General features: G+C 43.8%; 1 protein-coding gene across 1 annotated transcript; it reads right to left on the bottom strand.

Moving 5' to 3' along the window:
* Nucleotides 1–11,682: 11,682 nt before the first annotated feature.
* Nucleotides 11,683–12,789, bottom strand: LOC311223924 (vimentin-like; the record flags this gene model as incomplete). Its single annotated transcript, XM_084308699.1, has 1 exon — nt 11,683–12,789. One exon carries the CDS (start codon nt 12,787–12,789, stop codon nt 11,683–11,685), a length of 1,107 nt encoding a protein of 368 aa, XP_084164825.1.
* Nucleotides 12,790–20,437: the final 7,648 nt, after the last annotated feature.

Below are 20,437 nucleotides of genomic sequence, written 5' to 3' on the forward strand. Positions count from 1 at the left end.
ACATATCATATTTACAAATACAGTACTGTTTGTGATACAAAAAGAGTACAAATATACAAAAATACAAAAAAGAGAGTATATACATTTGATGAAGAAAGTGTACATTGGAGGAGGTTGGGTAGGTGGGGTGGGGGGGAAACTGTACATTGGAGGTGGTTGGGTGGGTGGGGTGGGGGTGGGGGGAACTGTACATTGGATTATTGACGAAACCTTACTTGGTCCCAAGAAGAGGGTCTTGTGTATTATTGGGTTAGGACATTTACTGTACATTGGAGGGGGTTGGGTTAGGACATTTACAGGGGCCAGTTTCGAATTGCAGTCTCCCAAAGGTGCTCTTTGAGAGTGGTTTTGAAAGTGGGTAGTGATTCACATTCCTTTACAGCTGTGGGTAGGGCGTTCCACATTGATGTGGCATAATTGTGAAACGTGTTTAGTCCCTTGTTTGAGCCGAATCTGGGTTTAACATGATTTGTGGAGCTCCCCCTAGTGTTGTGGTCGTGGTATTCACTGACCTTTGAGAAGTATTTCGACATGTACATGGGTACCTTAGTGGTGTAGTGTATCTTGTAGACCAGGCCCATTGCAAGTTGCTGTACTCTGTCATCTACTCTAAGCCATCCTAGGTTGTCAAAGTGGGCAGGGGTGAGGTGGGTTCTAGGAGTAAGGTCAAGCAGTAGTCTGACCAGTTTGTTTTGTGATGTTTGTAATCTGGTTTTAGTGCCTTTGAGGTGCTTTGGTACCATGAGGTGCAAGCATAGTCGTAGTACCCTTGAATGAGTGCTCCTGCCAGAGTCTTCAAGGTATTCTTGTTTACCAGAGAGGAGATCTGGCACAAGAATCTTGTTCGTTGGTTGACTTTTTTTATTACATTGGTTGCCATTTTTTTCACAGGAAAGATTTGCCTCTAGGATGGAACCCAGGTATGTAATTTCATCGTTCCCTGTGACAATATTGTCACCCACTGTAACAGAGAAGCTGTTGGTCTTGCTGAGTTTGTTATTTGATCCGAAGAGAATCGATTCTGTTTTACCCAGGTGTAATGATAGTTATCAGCGAGCCAGGTACAGGAACTAGTTGCAGTCACAAGCTGATGACATGTCATTTGCATAAATTAGGAACAGTAAAGGTCCTAATATGCTTCCTTGTGGAACACCACAGCTGTTTTACCCAGGTGTATATATTTGAATCATTTTAGATAGTATTTATGTATTTACTTATTGCTACATTGTCTCAAAATAGCAGAGGTGTCCGTTTCATGGCAGCAGGTTCCAAAGCAGGCCACTAGATGGCGGCATTGTTCTTTTCAATATGGAGATATTGTCTCAATCCTACACAAATAGTTGTAAAACAGCTATTCATAGGTTCTAAAACTGAATAAAGTAGACATTTATAGTCAGTCAGTAAGGAAAAGTTGAACAAAATGACTTATTAAATTAATTATCTACACTTAAATACATTATCACTTTGATGAATGGAATGTGCTACTGAGCAATATGAGATGGCCCACTGAATCTCACACCTAAAACTGTATACTCGATGGAACGCATCACTTCCTGTTTAGTTGGACTGAGCCGCCACGCAGGCGCATATGTTCCCTCGCGCACAATAATACACTTTGTTTGTATAGCCTTTCATACAGAAACTGCAGCTCAAAGTGCTTCACAACAGAATTAAGACAGGCATAAAATGAGCACATAAAGTGCAGACATATAAAATCAGTTTTTCACATTAGGATCTAACATCCCAACAGGCAACCTTGTTTATGGTTTGATTCAGTTTTAATATAAATAATAAAAATAAAGAGAAGATTAATTAATTATCTACTCAGTCCCAAAGTTTGTGATGTAGATATGGAATGTCCCGGGTTGCTGCTGTTTGCAGAGTGTGTTGTTGTCCGGGGGTGAGTGGTGGTGGGTGGGGGGTTGAATCAAAACAGTTGTCAATTCGGAATTGACGGCTGTTTTGATTTGGCCCTTCGTTCGCCGTCGTTCACCTTTGGACGGCGGTGCACTCTGTGGGCAGCGGCAACTTGGGACGTTCCATATTTACATCACAAAGAGTCCAGACGTGTTGAAGACACCAGCCTATAGCGGCTATTGTTATGATAATGCGAGGTAGCGCCGGGGCCCGGGACTCGGCAGGTAAACTCGAGCCGAGCCGAGCGCAGCACGTTCTCGCGAGCGCGTGCATGTGCGTGCACGCGCTTCTGCTCAAATCTTTAATACTCAGTGAGGTACCACTGAGTGGTACCCCGTGCCATGAACAACGCATGCCTGGTAAACAGGAAGTGATGCGTTCCATCGAGTATACAGTTTTAGGTGTGAGATTCAGTGGGCCATCTCATATTGCTCAGTAGCACATTCCATTCATCAAAGTGATAATGTATTTAAGTGTAGATAATTAATTTAATAAGTCATTTTGTTCAACTTTTCCTTACTGACTGACTATAAATGTCTACTTTATTCAGTTTTAGAACCTATGAATAGCTGTTTTACAACTATTTGTGTAGGATTGAGACAATATCTCCATATTGAAAAGAACAATGCCGCCATCTAGTGGCCTGCTTTGGAACCTGCTGCCATGAAACGGACACCTCTGCTATTTTGAGACAATGTAGCAATAAGTAAATACATAAATACTATCTAAAATGATTCAAATATATACACCTGGGTAAAACAGCTGTGGTGTTCCACAAGGAAGCATATTAGGACCTTTACTGTTCCTAATTTATGCAAATGACATGTCATCAGCTTGTGACTGCAACTAGTTCCTGTACCTGGCTCGCTGATAACTATCATTACACCTGGGTAAAACAGAATCGATTCTCTTCGGATCAAATAACAAACTCAGCAAGACCAACAGCTTCTCTGTTACAGTGGGTGACAATATTGTCACAGGGAACGATGAAATTACATACCTGGGTTCCATCCTAGAGGCAAATCTTTCCTGTGAAAAAAATGGCAACCAATGTAATAAAAAAAGTCAACCAACGAACAAGATTCTTGTGCCAGATCTCCTCTCTGGTAAACAAGAATACCTTGAAGACTCTGGCAGGAGCACTCATTCAAGGGTACTACGACTATGCTTGCACCTCATGGTACCAAAGCACCTCAAAGGCACTAAAACCAGATTACAAACATCACAAAACAAACTGGTCAGACTACTGCTTGACCTTACTCCTAGAACCCACCTCACCCCTGCCCACTTTGACAACCTAGGATGGCTTAGAGTAGATGACAGAGTACAGCAACTTGCAATGGGCCTGGTCTACAAGATACACTACACCACTAAGGTACCCATGTACATGTCGAAATACTTCTCAAAGGTCAGTGAATACCACGACCACAACACTAGGGGGAGCTCCACAAATCATGTTAAACCCAGATTCGGCTCAAACAAGGGACTAAACACGTTTCACAATTATGCCACATCAATGTGGAACGCCCTACCCACAGCTGTAAAGGAATGTGAATCACTACCCACTTTCAAAACCACTCTCAAAGAGCACCTTCGGGAGACTGCAATTCGAAACTGGCCCCTGTAAATGTCCTAACCCAACCCCCTCCAATGTACAGTAAATGTCCTAACCCAATAATACACAAGACCCTCTTCTTGGGACCAAGTAAGGTTTCGTCAATAATCCAATGTACAGTTCCCCCCACCCCCACCCCACCCACCCAACCACCTCCAATGTACAGTTTCCCCCCCACCCCACCTACCCAACCTCCTCCAATGTACACTTTCTTCATCAAATGTATATACTCTCTTTTTTGTATTTTTGTATATTTGTACTCTTTTTGTATCACAAACAGTACTGTATTTGTAAATATGATATGTCATAAATGTATAGATGTAGCAGTACTGTCTATCTGTATGTCATGTATGTCATATACTGTATGTTATGATGAATTGAAAATGGGGGACCCTGATGCATCCCCTTAACAATTGTGTGTATTGAGCCGTACTGTATTGTACCCATTCTGCAATCTGTTAATAAAATGTTCAATCAATCAATCAAGCAACAATAACATCTCCAGTGATCGAGGGTATGTCCGTGCTTATGCGTTGGACCTTTTATATGTTGAGTAAGTGGAAGGCAGTCCAGAGGGTTAAGGAAGTCGACATCCAGAGTGGACATTGGGGCATCAACGTTTATTTCTTTATTTCAGATCCCCATGATCAGATCCCCATGATCAGATCCCCATTTCAGACGTGGATGTTAACGTCACCAAGGACTACCAGTTTGGAGAAGGTGGGGCACAGGGTTGAGAGGAGGTTTGAGAAGTCAGGTTTGGGTTAAGGTTAGGGTTAGGGTTAGGGTTAGGTCAGGTATGAAGGTAGACTTGGCCTTGGGGGGTCTATAGATGGAAATAATTAGGAGGGGTTCAGGGGTTAGGCACCTAGCTGCAAGGCATTCAAATGATGGAAGATTTGGAACTGGCAGCTCAACCAAATTGAATGTGTCCCCCCCCCCCCCGGCCCCCGTCCAGAGGAGCAGGCTTTTTCAATGTATTTATAGCCTGCTGGAGTGGCTTCATTCAGGGTCAAATGGTCACCACTGTGGTGCCAGGTTTCACAGACACATAAAATGTCGATGTCCTGATCACAAATTAATTCGTTGAGAATAAGGGTTTTGTTGGTGAGGGACTGGGTGTTAAAAGAGGCAAACTCACGCTCCTGTTGTTGGGGGCGGGGGGCGTGTTTTTTCAGGGGGCGGATATGGTTATTTGTACGGTGTGCGCCAGTGTCCTGATGACACGTCAGGATATTTTGGGAAATATTTTGACATGTACATGGGTACCTTAGTCGTGTAGTGTATCTTGTAGACCAGGCCCATTGCAAGTTGCTGTACTCTGTCGTCTACTCCAGGGGTTCCCAACGTCGGGGTCGCCAGATGATCTAAAAAATAAATAAAATCAAAAAATCAAAAAAAAAATATAATTTTTTTTGTGTGCAGTCAGGCCACTGAACTTAGAAGCAGGCCAGGACAGTGTTTCTAGTTGCAGCCGCGCAATAGTTAGATAACCTAGGTGGGGAACAACCAGGAGATCACTGCAACTCACACAAGTTAGAGAACTATCTCTCTCTCTCTCTCTCATCTACTTTGCATTTGATATATTGCAAATATATGCCATCACACACACTGGCATTTAAAGGGTTAGAATTATAAAATTAATATGTGGTGTTATGATCAGGGCTGAAGTTGAATAAAAGATTGTATTATTTTCAATCTGACATTACAAAAAAACAGAAAATCCATCAAAATCAGTGTTGTTGCTAATCATACATATGCTAGCCTGTTTTTGCCATCACAAACACTGGCATTTAAAGGGTACAAATAAAAAAATGCCTGCACCAGAATGCAGGAAATGAAGTCTTTGTAACAAGAAATGTCCTGGTGGGGGACCCCCAGACCCCCTGCTTAAAAAGTGGCCTGACTGGGGCTATATTTTGCACTATATTTCCTGGCCTGAATGATTTCCCCAGTCCGGCCCTGGTTAAAAGCCTCCAATGCTTATTAGTGTGTGTGCGTTTGAACGTGTGCATGTTTCAACCATACATTTCCATTTATAAAAAAAAAAAAATATATATATATATATTTTATTTTTTAATTTTTTTTACCTCCTATAATAGTGGGGGTCGCGGCTCTCTGACCCCGTTATTTTTGGGTCGCGGCCTGAAAAGTTTGGGAACCCCTGGTCTACTCTAAGCCATCCTAGGTTGTCAAAGTGGGCAGGGGTGAGGTGGGTTCTAGGAGTAAGGTCAAGCAGTAGTCTGACCAGTTTATTTTGTGATGTTTGTAATTTTGTTTTTAGCGCCTTTGAGGTGCTTTGGTACCATGAGGTGCAAGCATAGTCATAGTACCCTTGAATGAGTGCTCCTGCCGTTGGTTGACTTTTTTTTATTACATTGGATGCCATTTTGTCACAGGAAAGATTTGCCTCTAGGATGGAACCTAGCTAGGTATGTAATTTCATCTTTCCTTGTGACAATATTGTCACCCACTGTAACAGAGAAGCCGTCTGTCTTGCTGAGTTTGTTATTTGAACCGAAGAGAATGGACTCTGTTTTACCCAGGTGTAATGATAGTTTGTTATCAGCGAGCCAGGTGCAGATTCTGCCTAGTTCTGAGCTGAGGGTTTTTTCAACCTGTAACTTGTTCTTGTCAGAGACCAGCAGGGCTGAGTCGTCCACAAACAGGAACAAGTTGCAGTCACAAGCTGACGACATGTCATTTGCATAAATTAGGAACAGTAGCGGTCCTAGTATGCTTCCTTGTGGGACACCACAGCTCACTGGGAGGGGGGGATAGGGTACCGTTTACCTCCACCATCTGTTCTCTCCCCTCCAGGTAGGATTGCATCCAGCTCACTGATAGACTATCAAAACCAATTGCTTTTAGCCTGTCAATCAGAATGGAGTGATTGACAGTGTCGAAGGCCTTTTGTAGGTCCAGCATGACCATGCCGCAGTATTTGCCGGCGTCCACCTCTTGTTTGATGAGGTCGTTCAAATAGAGAAGGCATGTGTCAGTGGAATGGGATGTTCTGAAGCCAGATTGGAATTCGTAGATTAGATTTTTTCCGCAAGGTACTTTTCGACCTGTTCGTAGACTATTTTTCCCATGACTTTCGAGATCGAGGTAAGAATAGAAACAGGGCGGTAGTTGCCTGGGTCTAATTTGCTGCCCTTTTTGTGCAGGGGGGGTTACTCTTGCAATTGTGAAGTCCTTGGGGACATGTCCTTGTTTTATGGAGAGGTTTATTATGTGTGTGATGACTGGGGTGATGGCGGCTGCTGAGTCTCTGAGGAATTTGGAGGGGATGTTGTCATGGCCAGTGGCCTTGTTAGGTTGGAGGGCGCTCAGTGTTTTGAGTACCTCAGCTGTTGTTACCATTTCTAGTTTTGAAATCGTCTTTGCGGACACCTAGGTTATTGTAGTAGGCTATGATGTGTTCTACCCCAAAATGCCCTGAGTGGGAGGGTAGTTTATTTACCAGTGTTGTGGCTATGTTTGTGAAGAATTTGTTTAAGTAATTGGCCACATCCAGCTTGTCTGTTATGAGCGTGTTGTCCATCTTTATGTTTATGTTTGAAAATCTGGTTTTAAGTTTTTTACTGCAGCCTAGTAGATTATTGAGTAATTTCCAAAGTTCACAGGGTTTATTTTTGTTTTCCTCAGTTTTGTCATTGATACAATTATTTTTTGCAGTTTTGATCATGGAGTTTAGGTCATTTCTTAGTCTGTTTCTTTCTGAGTTCAGTCACGTGGGCTTGGAGTTCACTGCTCAAGCGTTTGGTAAGCTTTGACTGACTTTTACGAAACTCAGAGCATTTTTTGTCTCTGGTTTTCATAGCGGTCAATATTTCGGAGTGCATCCACGGCTCAGCGCGATTTTTTACCCTGGTGGTTCTTAGGGGGGCCATGTCGTTTAGTACTGTTGAGAATTTGGCTTTGAAACCAATCCATGCTTCTTCAACTAGTGAACCACAGAGCTCTTCTGACCAGTCCAGGCTCTCCAGTTCAAGGTTAAAGGCCTCGCTAGAGTAGGTTTTGAGGTCTCTAGATGTGACTGTTTTGTGACAGCCGGCCTTTTGTTTTAGCTTTTTGCAGGTACAGAATATCATATAATGATCGCTTAACCCGCATGCTATAACCCCTTTACTGGAGATCTTGATTTGATTTGATTTGATTTTATTGATGGATTAAAAACACACAACAAAGATCCAAAGGATAACATGAGAAAGAGTAAAACCCTTATTTCCGTCATGGTCCCAGGGCTGTTAGGCCACAACAAAAACACTACAATAACACCAAACACATACATTTAAAACATTAGAAGACTAACCTATAGCTAAAATTGTATACCCCACAATAACTAAAAACTGATTGGAAACCCATTCAAACTATAGGGGGCTATTCCTCTATTCTGTCCATGAGCCACTTCCTGACGCTTCTCTTGAAGCTGTGGAGGCTCCAGCTCTGCTTGATGGGGATAGGCAGCTTGTTCTAATCCTGGGCTCCAGAGAAAGTAAGGGAGCACTGGCCCAGTTTGGATCGGAAAGAAGCAGGCTTCAGGTTTGCTATGCTTGCTCTAGTTCTGTGGTTGTGGGATTTGTTGACCGGGGTGAAGTAGTTCTGGAGGTATCTAGGGGACCTTTGGTTTATAATATTGTGCACCATGTTCAGTCTGAGCTGGGTAACTCTGGCCTCCACAGGAAACCAGTTTCAGACCTGTGTCCATACTTAATGTAGATTACAAGATGTATACATCAATAATATCCAAAAGATTTGAGACATTTATGACAGATATAATAGACGAAGACCAGACTGGATTCATTAAAGGAAGGCAGACACAGGATAACATAAGGAAGACAGTGCAGATAGTAGAGGAGATACAAAAGGAAGGAGGGAGTGCAGTATTAGTTAGCCTAGATGCAGAAAAAGCCTTCGACAGTGTAAGCTGGATATTTCTATATAAGGTATTGGAGAAATTTGGATTAGACAAAAAAGCTATGAAAACAATTAGGGCATTATATCAAGGACCGACGGCTAGGATTAAGATGAATGGTGGTCTGACGGACCGGATTAAACTAGAGAGAGCTACCAGACAGGGTTGTTGTCTTTCGCCGACGCTCTTTGATGTATTCATCGAACCACTGGCTCAACTAATTAGACAGACCAAAGACATCAAAGGGGTGGAGATAAGGGGGACAGAACATAAATTGGGACTGTTCGCAGACGACGTGATAGTATATATGAGACAACCAGACACAAGCTTCCCGACACTGATGGATCTACTGACAGAATATGGATATTACTCAGGGTATAGACTTAATGTGACAAAGACACAGACATTAGCACTGAACTACACACCAACGATAGAGATCAAAGAAAAATACCAAATCAAATGGGGCATGGACAGGATCAAGTACCTAGGGGTGAACATCACAAGAGGGATGGAGGGGTTATACGATGCAAACTATACACAGATAAATCAGAAAATCAAGAGAGACCTAGAAAGATGGATGGTAATGCCCCTAGATTTCAGCTCAAGCGCCCCATAACCTTCTGCAAGATCAAGGACATTGACTGTGACATGCTCTCATCTACCCTCTCCTCTACCCTGTCTGAGCCATACACTGCCCTTTCACTTGAAGAGCAAGTCCACCACTACAACAACACTCTGCAGGCTGGCCTGGACAGGTTTGCCCCCCAAAAAAACACCTCTGATATCCTTCCATCGTTCATCCCCCTGGTATACAGCCCAGCTCAGAGCACAAAAATCTGAGGGCCGGAAGATTGAAGGTCCAACTGCTGAGCGAAAGCCATAACGAAATAGAACTAAAAACACGAAAGAACACGAAAACAAGAAGAGCAAAACAGCTGAATGAATTGAAGTCTGAGAAAACTGAGTTTTTCTTTGTATACAGTTTACCAAAATCACTCCTAATCACTCAATTCTGAATGGATCTTTATGAAATTTGGATATGTACTACATAAGGCTTCAGGCTATGGCTCCGTCTGGATTTGTAAGCCATACCACCTTCTGGGGAAATACTACCTCTGGACTACTAACTACTACAGAGAAACTTGAGTAACAAGTTTTTTTTACAACTCAAGTTCAGACCTATGTTACTCTATTACGTTAGCACTAAAAGTGAAATTTTGTTCTGGAATCAGAAACTTCAGCATGTCATCTTTCAAAAGAGACCAGGCTCATGCATGTGCTATAAGTATAAAGTATGTTGTTTTGGTTTTCAAAAAAAGTATGCAGTCCTCAAGTAAATCTTTTTTCACTTTTCTGCCCGCTTGTTAAGAGGTACCTATCAAATATGTTAGTTGTACAAGATGTGCTGTACACTGAGACCATAGAACAGGTAGCCCAGTATATCTAGAAATCTCATACACACACACACACACACACACACACACACACACACACACACTCGAATGAAAAAGGTGAAGATTTTACATGGGGTCTAATCTTCACTAATCATTCATTAGTGTGGATGTTGTCCAGATTATTATAATAAGTCATTTACATTTGAATAAAAAATGTATCTGATAATTTTTGTCCATGTTTCTAAAATCTTGAATTGGTCTCATTACAGATACCAAGAGAAGAAACTGACAGGGCAATTACAAACATTCAGAGTCAATTCTCTACCACCATCAAGAACAGAAAGACTTGGGGAATTGTGGAGCAATGCGCAGTTAAAATACAGGACAAAGAAGAGAATGGCTGTATTTTATTTTTTATTGCTTTACAATTTGTTCCTCACATTTGACCCATTCACTCACACATTCACACACCGACGGCGGAGGCGACCATGCAAGGTCCAACCTGCTCATCGGGAGCAATTAGGCGTTAAGTGTCTTGCTCAAGGACACATCACCGCTGCCCGGGAATCGAACCGGGAACCTCCGGATTGCCAGACGACTGCTCTACCTCCCGAGCCACTGTAGAGAGATCTACAAAATATTTTGAACTTAACCCCGTCATCTACAGAAGCCTCATTTAACCATGAGATGGAAGTCCAGCCTGACAATGTCTTTTGTGACACACTGCTGGAGTGGTGAAGGGAGGTTGGAAGGGGGGTATGGTTGGTGGGGAAAGAGGAAGGGGACATCTAGCAATGGTACTGCAGGGAGAAAGGGGAAAGGCTTGGACCAAGGAGAAGGTAGGGCACGGAGGGGGATTTCTGAAAAGGAGGAGTGGAAGAGGGTAGCCACTAGTAGGGGAACAGGGTGGGGAGTGGAAGAGGGTAGCCACTAGTAGGGGAACAGGGTGGGGAGTGGAAGAGGGTAGTCCTAGTAGGGGAACAGGGTGGGGAGTGGAAGAGGGTAGTCCTAGTAGGGGACCGGGGTGGGGAGTGGAAGAGGGTAGTCCTAGTAGGGGAACAGGGTGGGGAGTGGAAGAGGGTAGTCCTAGTAGGGGAACGGGGTGGGGAGTGAAAGAGGGTAGTCCTAGTAGGGGAACAGGGTGGGGAGTGGAAGAGGGTAGTCCTAGTAGGGGAACAGGGTGGGGAGTGGAAGAGGGTAGTCCTAGTAGGGGAACAGGGTGGGGAGTGGAAGAGGGTAGTCCTAGTAGGGGAACGGGGTGGGGAGTGAAAGAGGGTAGTCCTAGTAGGGGAACAGGGTGGGGAGTGGAAGAGAGTAGTCCTAGTAGGGGAACAGGGTGGGGAGTGGAAGAGGGTAGTCCTAGTAGGGGACCGGGGTGGGGAGTGGAAGAGGGTAGTCCTAGTAGGGGAACGGGGTGGGGAGTGAAAGAGGGTAGTCCTAGTAGGGGAACAGGGTGGGGAGTGGAAGAGAGTAGTCCTAGTAGGGGAACAGGGTGGGGAGTGGAAGAGGGTAGTCCTAGTAGGGGACCGAGGTGGGGAGGGGAGGACGGCCTATAGGACAGAGACACAGGGTGGAGGAGCTTGGCGAGGGTGGGGGTTAGAGGTGGTGGGATGAATGGAATGGAATGGAATGTGTGGGGTGCAGAGGGATGGGACACCAAGTGGACATTCTTGCGGTTTGAGTAGTTTGAGTAATGTGTGGAAGAGGTGTTGGTGGGGTGTGGACAGCCCAGTGAAGGGGGGGGGGGGGGACACACCGGTGGCCCACTGGTGACTGCCGCAGATCAGAAACTCTCCTCGGCCTGGAATGATATTTAGAAATCTCCAGCTTGGTTCTCAGGCAATGCCGAGCCTCATCTCCTCTCCTTCCAACAGCTTCCTGTAGGTGGCGATCTCAGCGTCCAGCTTCAGCTTGATGTGCAGCAGCTCCTGGTAGTCCTGCAGGTACCTGCTCATCTCCAGCTTGGTCTCACAGAGCTGAGCCTCCAGCTGGACGATGATGCCCTCCAGGCTGCCCACCGTCTCCATGTGGGACACCTCCATGTCCTCCAGCTTCTGTCCCAGGAACGCGTTGCGAGCCCTCAGGCGGTCGATCTGGTTTTGGAGCTCCGTCACCTGGCTGTGGAGGTTGGTGATCTCCTCCTTCATGGTCTTCATCTGGTCCTCGTGCTTGCCGGCGTGCTCCTTGAGGGCGTCGAACTTGTCCTTGTACAATCTCTCCGCCTCCTGGGCGTTGCGGGCCGCCACAGCTTCGATTTCCAAGCGCATGTTGTGCAGGTATGCGGCGAGGTCGGGCCGATCGCCGTCCAGCTCGGCGGTGATCTTGGAGTCCTCGATCTGCCTCATGAGCTCGGCCACCTCTTCGTCGTGCAGCTTCTTGAGGAACTGGATCTCGGCGACCAGCTGCTCAACGCGCTTCTCCAACTCCGCCTTCTGCAGCGTGGCGTTGTCCACGTCCTGGCAGAACTCCCTCAGGATCATCTCCGCTTCCTCTTTGAGTGCCAGCTCTTCCTCCAGCTTGAGTGTCCACGCTTCGACCTCCTCTTCGATATATCCCCTCTCGATGTCAGCGGCTCCCTTCTCGTTGGTGAGGGTCTCGATCAGCTCCCGTATCTCCTTGAACTTCAGCTCGTATTCTTCTCCGACACCGGCGGCACCGCCCTTGTAACGGGCTTGCAGGGCAGCGAGCTCAGCCTGAAGAGCGGCGTTTCTCTGCTCAAGGGCCTGGACTTTGTCGATGTATCCCGCAAACCTGACGTTCAACTCCTGCATCTCCTCCTTCTCATCGGCGTGGTGCTGGTGGATCGCAGTGGCCACCTCGACAGCGGTGCTCTGGAAACCTGATCGGCCACGGCACCGGGATGGGGACCGGCTCTGCACCCTCATCCTGCTGTTGGAGCCGCTCACCTGCAAGCTCTTCTGGGTATAAGATGTTCCTGGCATGTTGTTTTTTGTTGGGTAAATACTGGGTTTGGCTGTTTCTCTTTGCTTGGGCCACCTTGCGACTGATGCTCTCTCAGACCGGGCCCGGCGGTTTTTATGGTGCCGCAAAGAATGTCTCAGACAGCCTTGAAACTCTCACAGGGTTTGGATATGTTTTAAATGCGGATCATGACTAGTCTTCCAGAGAACTTCACCGACGGGTCATTCTTCATTAGCCGGCGGCCAGACGGGTGGCATCCCCACTCCCTGGCCCTTTCCACCAGGGTGTGAAAAAGTGATCAGAGCATTCAGGCCACTCAGAGTGGTTATGATGAGGGCGTCGTAAGGGAGAGAGAGTGCACCAGACGCATTGGGAAACGTGGCCATTGTGCTTTGGCAACAGGTTTTCCAGACTCCCTGACCTCACTCCTCTGCACATCAATCAAGACGTCAGACACCAGGGGAAGCATTCTGTAGCTATTATCCTCCTCCTGATGTTAAGTGTAATAACACACCACTATATGAGGTGCTGGTACTGGCAGCAAGATTCAATTTAGAAGGGATACCGCACACACCCGACACAGCTCCATCCAGGCTCCCCAGGTGAACCGACCCCACCAGGGCACCCAAGCATTTGGTCCACATGGGTGCTCTTTCAAAACCAGTACAAATGTTTTCGCAAAGACAGTCCACCATGAAAACGCTGGTGACTAAAGAACCAAAATAGAGCCATACCAAGTGCGTGGCACTCATCCCCATCCTACATATCCATAATTATTTTTGTAAAATGTTCAGGAATCTTAAACAAACAAACAAAACAACTTAACCTCTTAAGCATCGGACAGCCCTTTTTACCCTCATCTGCCGGCTCCGCGCTGTATTTTCGCCAATCAACCAATTTTGAATTTGTCGCCTTTCGATTGTCACCACACTCAACCTATTGCGTGCTTCGGGTCTTAGAGTTAGAAGAAGAAACAGCCAACAAGCGTCATTTGACAAGCCGTTCGGACGAGTGACCACGTCCGGTTGTGAGCGGTCCTGAACTGACCAGTCACCGCTGATGGGGAAAATTATTGACCACCGTTGTAGCCAAGGAGCGTCTGCTCTGAAAGCAATCCCAGACGGGCGCTGAGAGTGGGGGAAGGTGACACAAGAAGAAGACGAAGAAGTCCATTGTTTTGACGAGAGCCTCTGAATAAATGGGAGCGGACAGCCATTTTGGATACACACATTACAAAAACCTTTGTAAAACATTCATTTTCTGTGGGAATTTTATCAACGTTGGACCTGTACTACATAAGACCTCAGGCTATGGAACCGTTATGTTTTCCAGCTCCTACCTCTCAGCTGGAATTTAAAAACAGGCATCTGGCAACCAGTAAAAAGACATGTGAGTACACAAAACCTTTACTTCAGTGTGTTCAAACCTCTGTTACTCTATTTCATTAGCACTCAAAGTGATTTTTCTTTATTGTGTAAGAAACTCCAGAATGTTACATTTCAAAGGAGACCAGACTCATGCATGTGCTATAAGGATAACGTATAATAAATCACAAATTACTTTGGGTATGCAATCGTAAAATAAAAAATAAAACAAGCCCCATTTTGCCCGATGCTTAAGAGGTTAAATGGATTAAATACACGTTATTGCATTACAGATTGTTGTGTGGTGTGATTCATCATTTGGTGTGACTTTCATAATTATGACATTATGAAGGCTTTTTGGTAAGAAATGTTAAAATCATCAATGGGACAGATGAATAACAGTGTCACCAAATGTTTCTAGCATTTGGTGTTTTTATAAGAAGGTTTGCCAAAATGAATTAGAAGTACATAGTAAAACTTTGTGCAATCGTCTTACCATGAGTTTTGATTATGAAAAATAATGCAACATCGAACTAATTTGTACAAGGAAGATCTAGAAATGTGTATAGTAGTGATGAGTAATGCTGATAAATAGACATAGATAATTAAAATACACCACTTTTACATTTTACAGAATAACCTTCATGTCAAGCCATATGACAAGTTTACTCGTTAGCACATTATACTAATGAAAAAAATGTATTACTAGAAAAAATCTACAATACCACAAATATTTGAAAGATTAGATTTTTTTCATCCTAAAACGTCAACCACCCACAGATCAAATCAAATGTGTTTGTAAAGCCCGAAGTCAAGAAGAAATATCACAATAAATCAAGAACAAAAAAAAAACCATGAAATCCAAAATAAATGTAAAATAAATAAATGCAACACTCCCAGACAGACCCCAGCGAAGGTAAGGAAAAACCGAAAAACCCACTAAAAACCTAGCAATAGGAAAAAACCATCACAAGCAACATGGTGGAGAGAAACCTTAGAAGTTCAAGGGGGGATCTCCCTTCTTAGATGTCGGTGATAGTAGTGTTGCTATGGATCAGGGAGGGGCAACTGGCGGCCCGCGGGCCGCATGCGGCCCTCACCGACGTTCCATGCGGCCCCAGGCCAATATTAAAAAAAAAAAAAATTATTTTTTTATTTTTAAATTTTTTTGTATTGTATTCGACTAAGAAGAGTTGGCAGTCGACTATGGCTCCTTTCGATCGATTAGTCGACTATTTGACTAATAGGGGTCAGCCCTAGTGTGGACATATGAAACGCTGTTGAAAGTGCCGTGCAGCAATATGGGGGTTTTGATAAACTGTCGGCTGTTGTTACCGATGGAGCACCGGCAATGAAAGGAAAACGCACAGGATTCGCCGGGCTTCTAAGGCAGAGTGGCATTGAGTGTCCAATGCTGCACTGCATTATACATCAGGTAAGTTCGCTAACATAATTTCCATCTATTGTGGGTCACTAATAATGACCAATGCGAGTCGAGTGTAGTAAAATTATATGCGAGAGTCGTTAAATCGTTTTTTTTTTTTTTTATCTGATATAGGAGGCTCTCTGTGCCAAGAAGCTTGACTATAGCCATGTTATGGATTTGGTTACCAAGGTTACCAATCTAATTCGTGGAGGCAACAGGTCACTAAACCATAGAAAGTTTGTCTCCTTTTTGGAAGAGATGGACACTGATTATGGCGACTTGCAGCTACACACAGAAATCCGATGGCTGAGCCGTCGGAAAGTACAGGAACGACATTGAAACACTGCAAATGCAATGATTCAATGATCGGTTTGAAGATTTCAACGGCATGCAGTCACGGATAGCGCTGTTTGCTGGCCCCCTCACCGCTACGGTGTCAGAGCAGCCCCCACCGTTGCAGCTTGAACTGTGCGAGCTACAGTCGGATCCTTTTTTTCAAGCAAAAAATGAATTTCGTTTTGGAAACTGCTACCTGAGCCCCGCTTCCCACTCCTCAGGGACTTTGCCCTCTCTATGGCCAGTATGTTTGGGAGCACATACATATGTGAGAGCAATTTCTCAAACATGAAGCACATCAAGTCAAAGGAGAGAAACAGGCTGTCGGATGAAACATTATTTCATCTGATGCAGATTGCATGCACAAACATTGAAGTTGACATTCCTGCTATTGTGCGCCAACAAGAGAGACCACAAGTGTCTCATTAAAGACAGGGGGGGAGGAGATGATGAAGAGGTGTAGAGGGGGGGGGGAAGGAGATGATGAAGAGGTGTAGAGAGGGGGGGGGAAGGAGATGATGAAGAGGTGTAGAGAGGGGGGAAGAGATGATGAAGAGGTGTAGAGAGGGGGGGAGATGATGGAGAGGTGTAGAGAGGGGACCATTATTATTATTATTATTATTATTATTATTATTATTATTATTATTATTATTATTATTATTATTATTATTATTATTATTATTATTATTATTATTATTATTATTATTATTATTATTATAACCATTATTGACCCACTGTGGGGCGAGGGTGAATGTCATGCCAGTTTGATAAAGGGTCAATGGGAGGCATGTAGTATTGCACTTTACTTTACTTGCACTTTACTTGTTTACTATAGTGTTCAGATAACACTAATAACACAAACACAAAGCAGCATTCCTGCTGCATTTCACTACAACAGTAAATCAAAAGTGCAATAATAAATGATTTTGTTAAATGTATACTTTTATCCTGCTACTAAACAAAACATTCCTGAGTGCTTCATATCCATAACATGCATTTCAGTGTTATAATGTTTTGTTTAGTAGCAGGATAAAAGTTTATACATTTAACAAAATCATTTATTATTGCACTTTTGATTTACTGTTGTAGTGAAATGCAGCAGGAATGCTGCTTTGTGTTTGTTGAGCAGTGGGCTTTAAGTTCATACATTTATTTTATTAGAAGCCTTAATTATAATTGATCATTTTTGTATATATTTGGGGTTACACAGCAATACTTTTAAATTCAGCTGTTTATAAATTCATAAAGTTGAAATTGCATTACTAAATGCATTTGAAATGGAATAAAAACAAAGTTACAACAAATTATAATTGTTTATATACCTTGTGACTATTAGGGCTATTTGAGTGATGGGGTACTACTGGCGGGACTGCCGATAAACAATGCGGCCCCCCAGATTGATTGTGGACATTTTGTGGCCCTCACCATATACAAAGTTGCCCACCCCTGTATGGATGATCAATGGGTGGAGAATAATACAGGCGAAATAGTTGGTATGTATGAACATATACGTGTAATAAAACACATATGTAGGCCTACATGCAATAGCAACTGGGGTACATAAGATTTAGACATGAAATATTTAAATAGAATAGAGCTAAGAACAACAACAACAAAATAAAAAGCATAGGGTAACGAGTGCTAGTATGAAAATAAATTATATAATGAAGTATAAGACATAAGCATAATGAATCATACAATGAAGTATAAGACATAAGCATAAGTAAAGACATAAGTAGATATTTCATGTACAGATTCATACGAGGAAGTTACACTGTACAGCGTGAGCTGTACCTTACATTAATTTGACTGGCTTTGATAATGTAGCATAGCATAGTGTACATACTGTATTACAGCCTGGGACCAGCAGGTGGCGGTATTGTGTTTGACTGGCTGTGATAATGTAGCATAGCATAGTGTACATACTGTATTACAGCCTGGGACCAGTAGGTGGCGGTATTGTGTTGGGATTGTGAGTGTTTGCAAAAAGACTTTGGACACAGTGACCCACAATAATACTCCAAATTCAGCCAAACTAAGATTTGACCAGGATGAGTAAAGGTCAGGGAAATTAACAAACACACAAAACAAGATGCATTATAAACAAGCCACACACACACACGCACGCACGCACGCACACACACACACACACACACACACACACACACACACACACACACACACACACACACACACACACACACACACACCCCCACCCACCCATCCACACACACACACACACACACACACACACACACACACATAGTACTCTTGTACTCTCACATGAGTGTGTGTGTATGTGTGACATGGGCTTGCTTGTGTGTGTTTATGTATGTGTCCTGTGCACAAAACAAATCTGACTCAGTCGATGTGTAACAGAGGTCAAAGGTCACCAACACGGCCTGGACTCTGCAGCGCGCTGTGGTCAGACCGGAGCGGTGAAATATCTGCAAACACACCCGGAGGTGGAAGTTGGGAATAAAACCAAAGAGAACAATCTAATTTCTGGCATCGAGTAACAAATCCTTCTCCCACTCCTTTCCAGCGATGTGGTGTTTGTGGACACAAGAGCCCGTTTAGAGACCAGGTTCTATCACAAAGCTCATCATTTCCACGGTGGGAATGAAATCGACAGAAAATATTAAATGTCCCAGTTCTGAGACTAAACAACCGACCCAAACCTCAATAAAAGGGAACCACTGAAAACCTAAACATGGCCGTGTCTGAATTTTGTATTCGCAAATCGATTGACTGAGCTCTTGACACCTGGACTGATGATACTGTAGCTCAACTAGTAACCTTAAAAGGTGGTACAGCTGTTAAAGGGGTGATTCGATGTGAAATGTTTGTAACTATTGTGGCAGATATCATCCCTGTCCTATGGCTACGTGGAGGAAGGGAGACACTACTGCCACGGGCAGAGGAGAGTCAATTAGGGAGCTGATTAGGACTGATGGAACACACCTGTGCACCACGTGATCACCCACATCCCACACACACCAGACACATACACACACAGAGACACCCATAGCATAAAAGCCTAGGAGATACAGAGAAGAGTTGAGTGGAGGTGAGGTGAGGAAGGAGCAGAGATCGTGGAGAGAGTGAGATACTGTGTTTGTGAGTTAAGAAAGAGGTAGTTTGAAGGAGAGGTGAGAGCGAGAAGGTGTTTGTGTTACTGGACCCTGGACTGGCTGAGAAACCCCTGTGAAACTGACCCTGGACCGGACGTCATGTGTGTAGTGAAACACAGATGAGTGCATGCAATAGCAACTGAACATTTAAATTAAGATAGAGCTGATAGCGATAGCAACTGAACATTTCGAAAGATTAAAGATAGAGCTGATAGCGGATCTATTTGAGGCACAGGGGCGGCGCAAAGAGGGTCGCGTCCTCCCCGTCTTAATCACGGGGACGTTCAACACTCCGGTCATCGCTCCGAGACAGCCGGAGACAGGGGGACAGGGGGCGGCGCAGAGAGGGTCGCGTCCTCCCCGACATCATCGCGGGACGTCCAGCACTCCGGTATTGACCCTGGACTGTTATATGACCACTCTATTATTGCCCATCGGACTTGTACTGCAGATCAATAAATATCATTTGTTTATTGAAATTGTGCTTGTGTGGACATTGGAATTGTTTGTTTTGGTCCGTGTCGAGCCAGAACACCACACGGCTCGTCACACTACTGTATATTGAAGTGTAACACACCTGTATTTGGAGTTGTGATGGTTGAAACCATCCAAACGTGTATGTATTTCCCATAATTGGAATGAAATGTGAACTATTTTTAGTTCTAAAGGAAGTGGTGGCGTAATGTGGCAACATCGTGGCTAATTTGGTCCGTGGACAACGAGACAATGGTCCCTGAGACCAAACAGGGACTTTGAATGAATCTGAAGCCACTCCAATCAGCAGCGAAACGAAACGGTCGCTGGGAAAAAAGGCTCCTCTGGCAGAAGAGGGTTCTGTAGCCGGTACCGAGTGCCAGAGCGGCTCTGAAGAGAGAATATCTATCTCAGCGGTCCTCTTTCAATATATTTTGACATCTTTTTGGAAGTGTTTGGAAATGTCAGCGGGGCTCCTTTGCTAAATCACAGCACGCCATGCGGAGAGAGACGGGAAGAGCGGTTTGTCCTTTCAGACCTCGTTCAGATTGGAAGGCTGCCCCGTCCAAAAAACATAATGATAATAATAATAATAATAATAATAATAATAATAATAATAATAATAATAATAATAATAATAATAATAATAATAATAGATTTCATTTATATAGCACACTTTAAACTCGGTGAGCTCTCAAGGTGATTCACAGCAGAAGGAAAATAAAATAAAAAATAAAATAAAAGGTTTAAAAACAAGAACATTAAAATGAATAAAATACAGATAAGAATAAAAAGGTTTAAAACATAAAAAACATTTAAAATGAATAAAATAAAATAAAAATAAAATAAAAAACAAAACATAGGAGCAGATACAAAAAAAAACAGGCCCTAGTGGAAGGCAGAGTAAAATAAATGGGTTTGAAGGCAGCAATGG

This window comes from Notolepis coatsorum, assembly GCF_963971535.1.
Source record: "Notolepis coatsorum genome assembly, chromosome: 2".
In the NCBI taxonomy this organism is placed as follows: Eukaryota; Metazoa; Chordata; class Actinopteri; order Aulopiformes; family Paralepididae; genus Notolepis; species Notolepis coatsorum.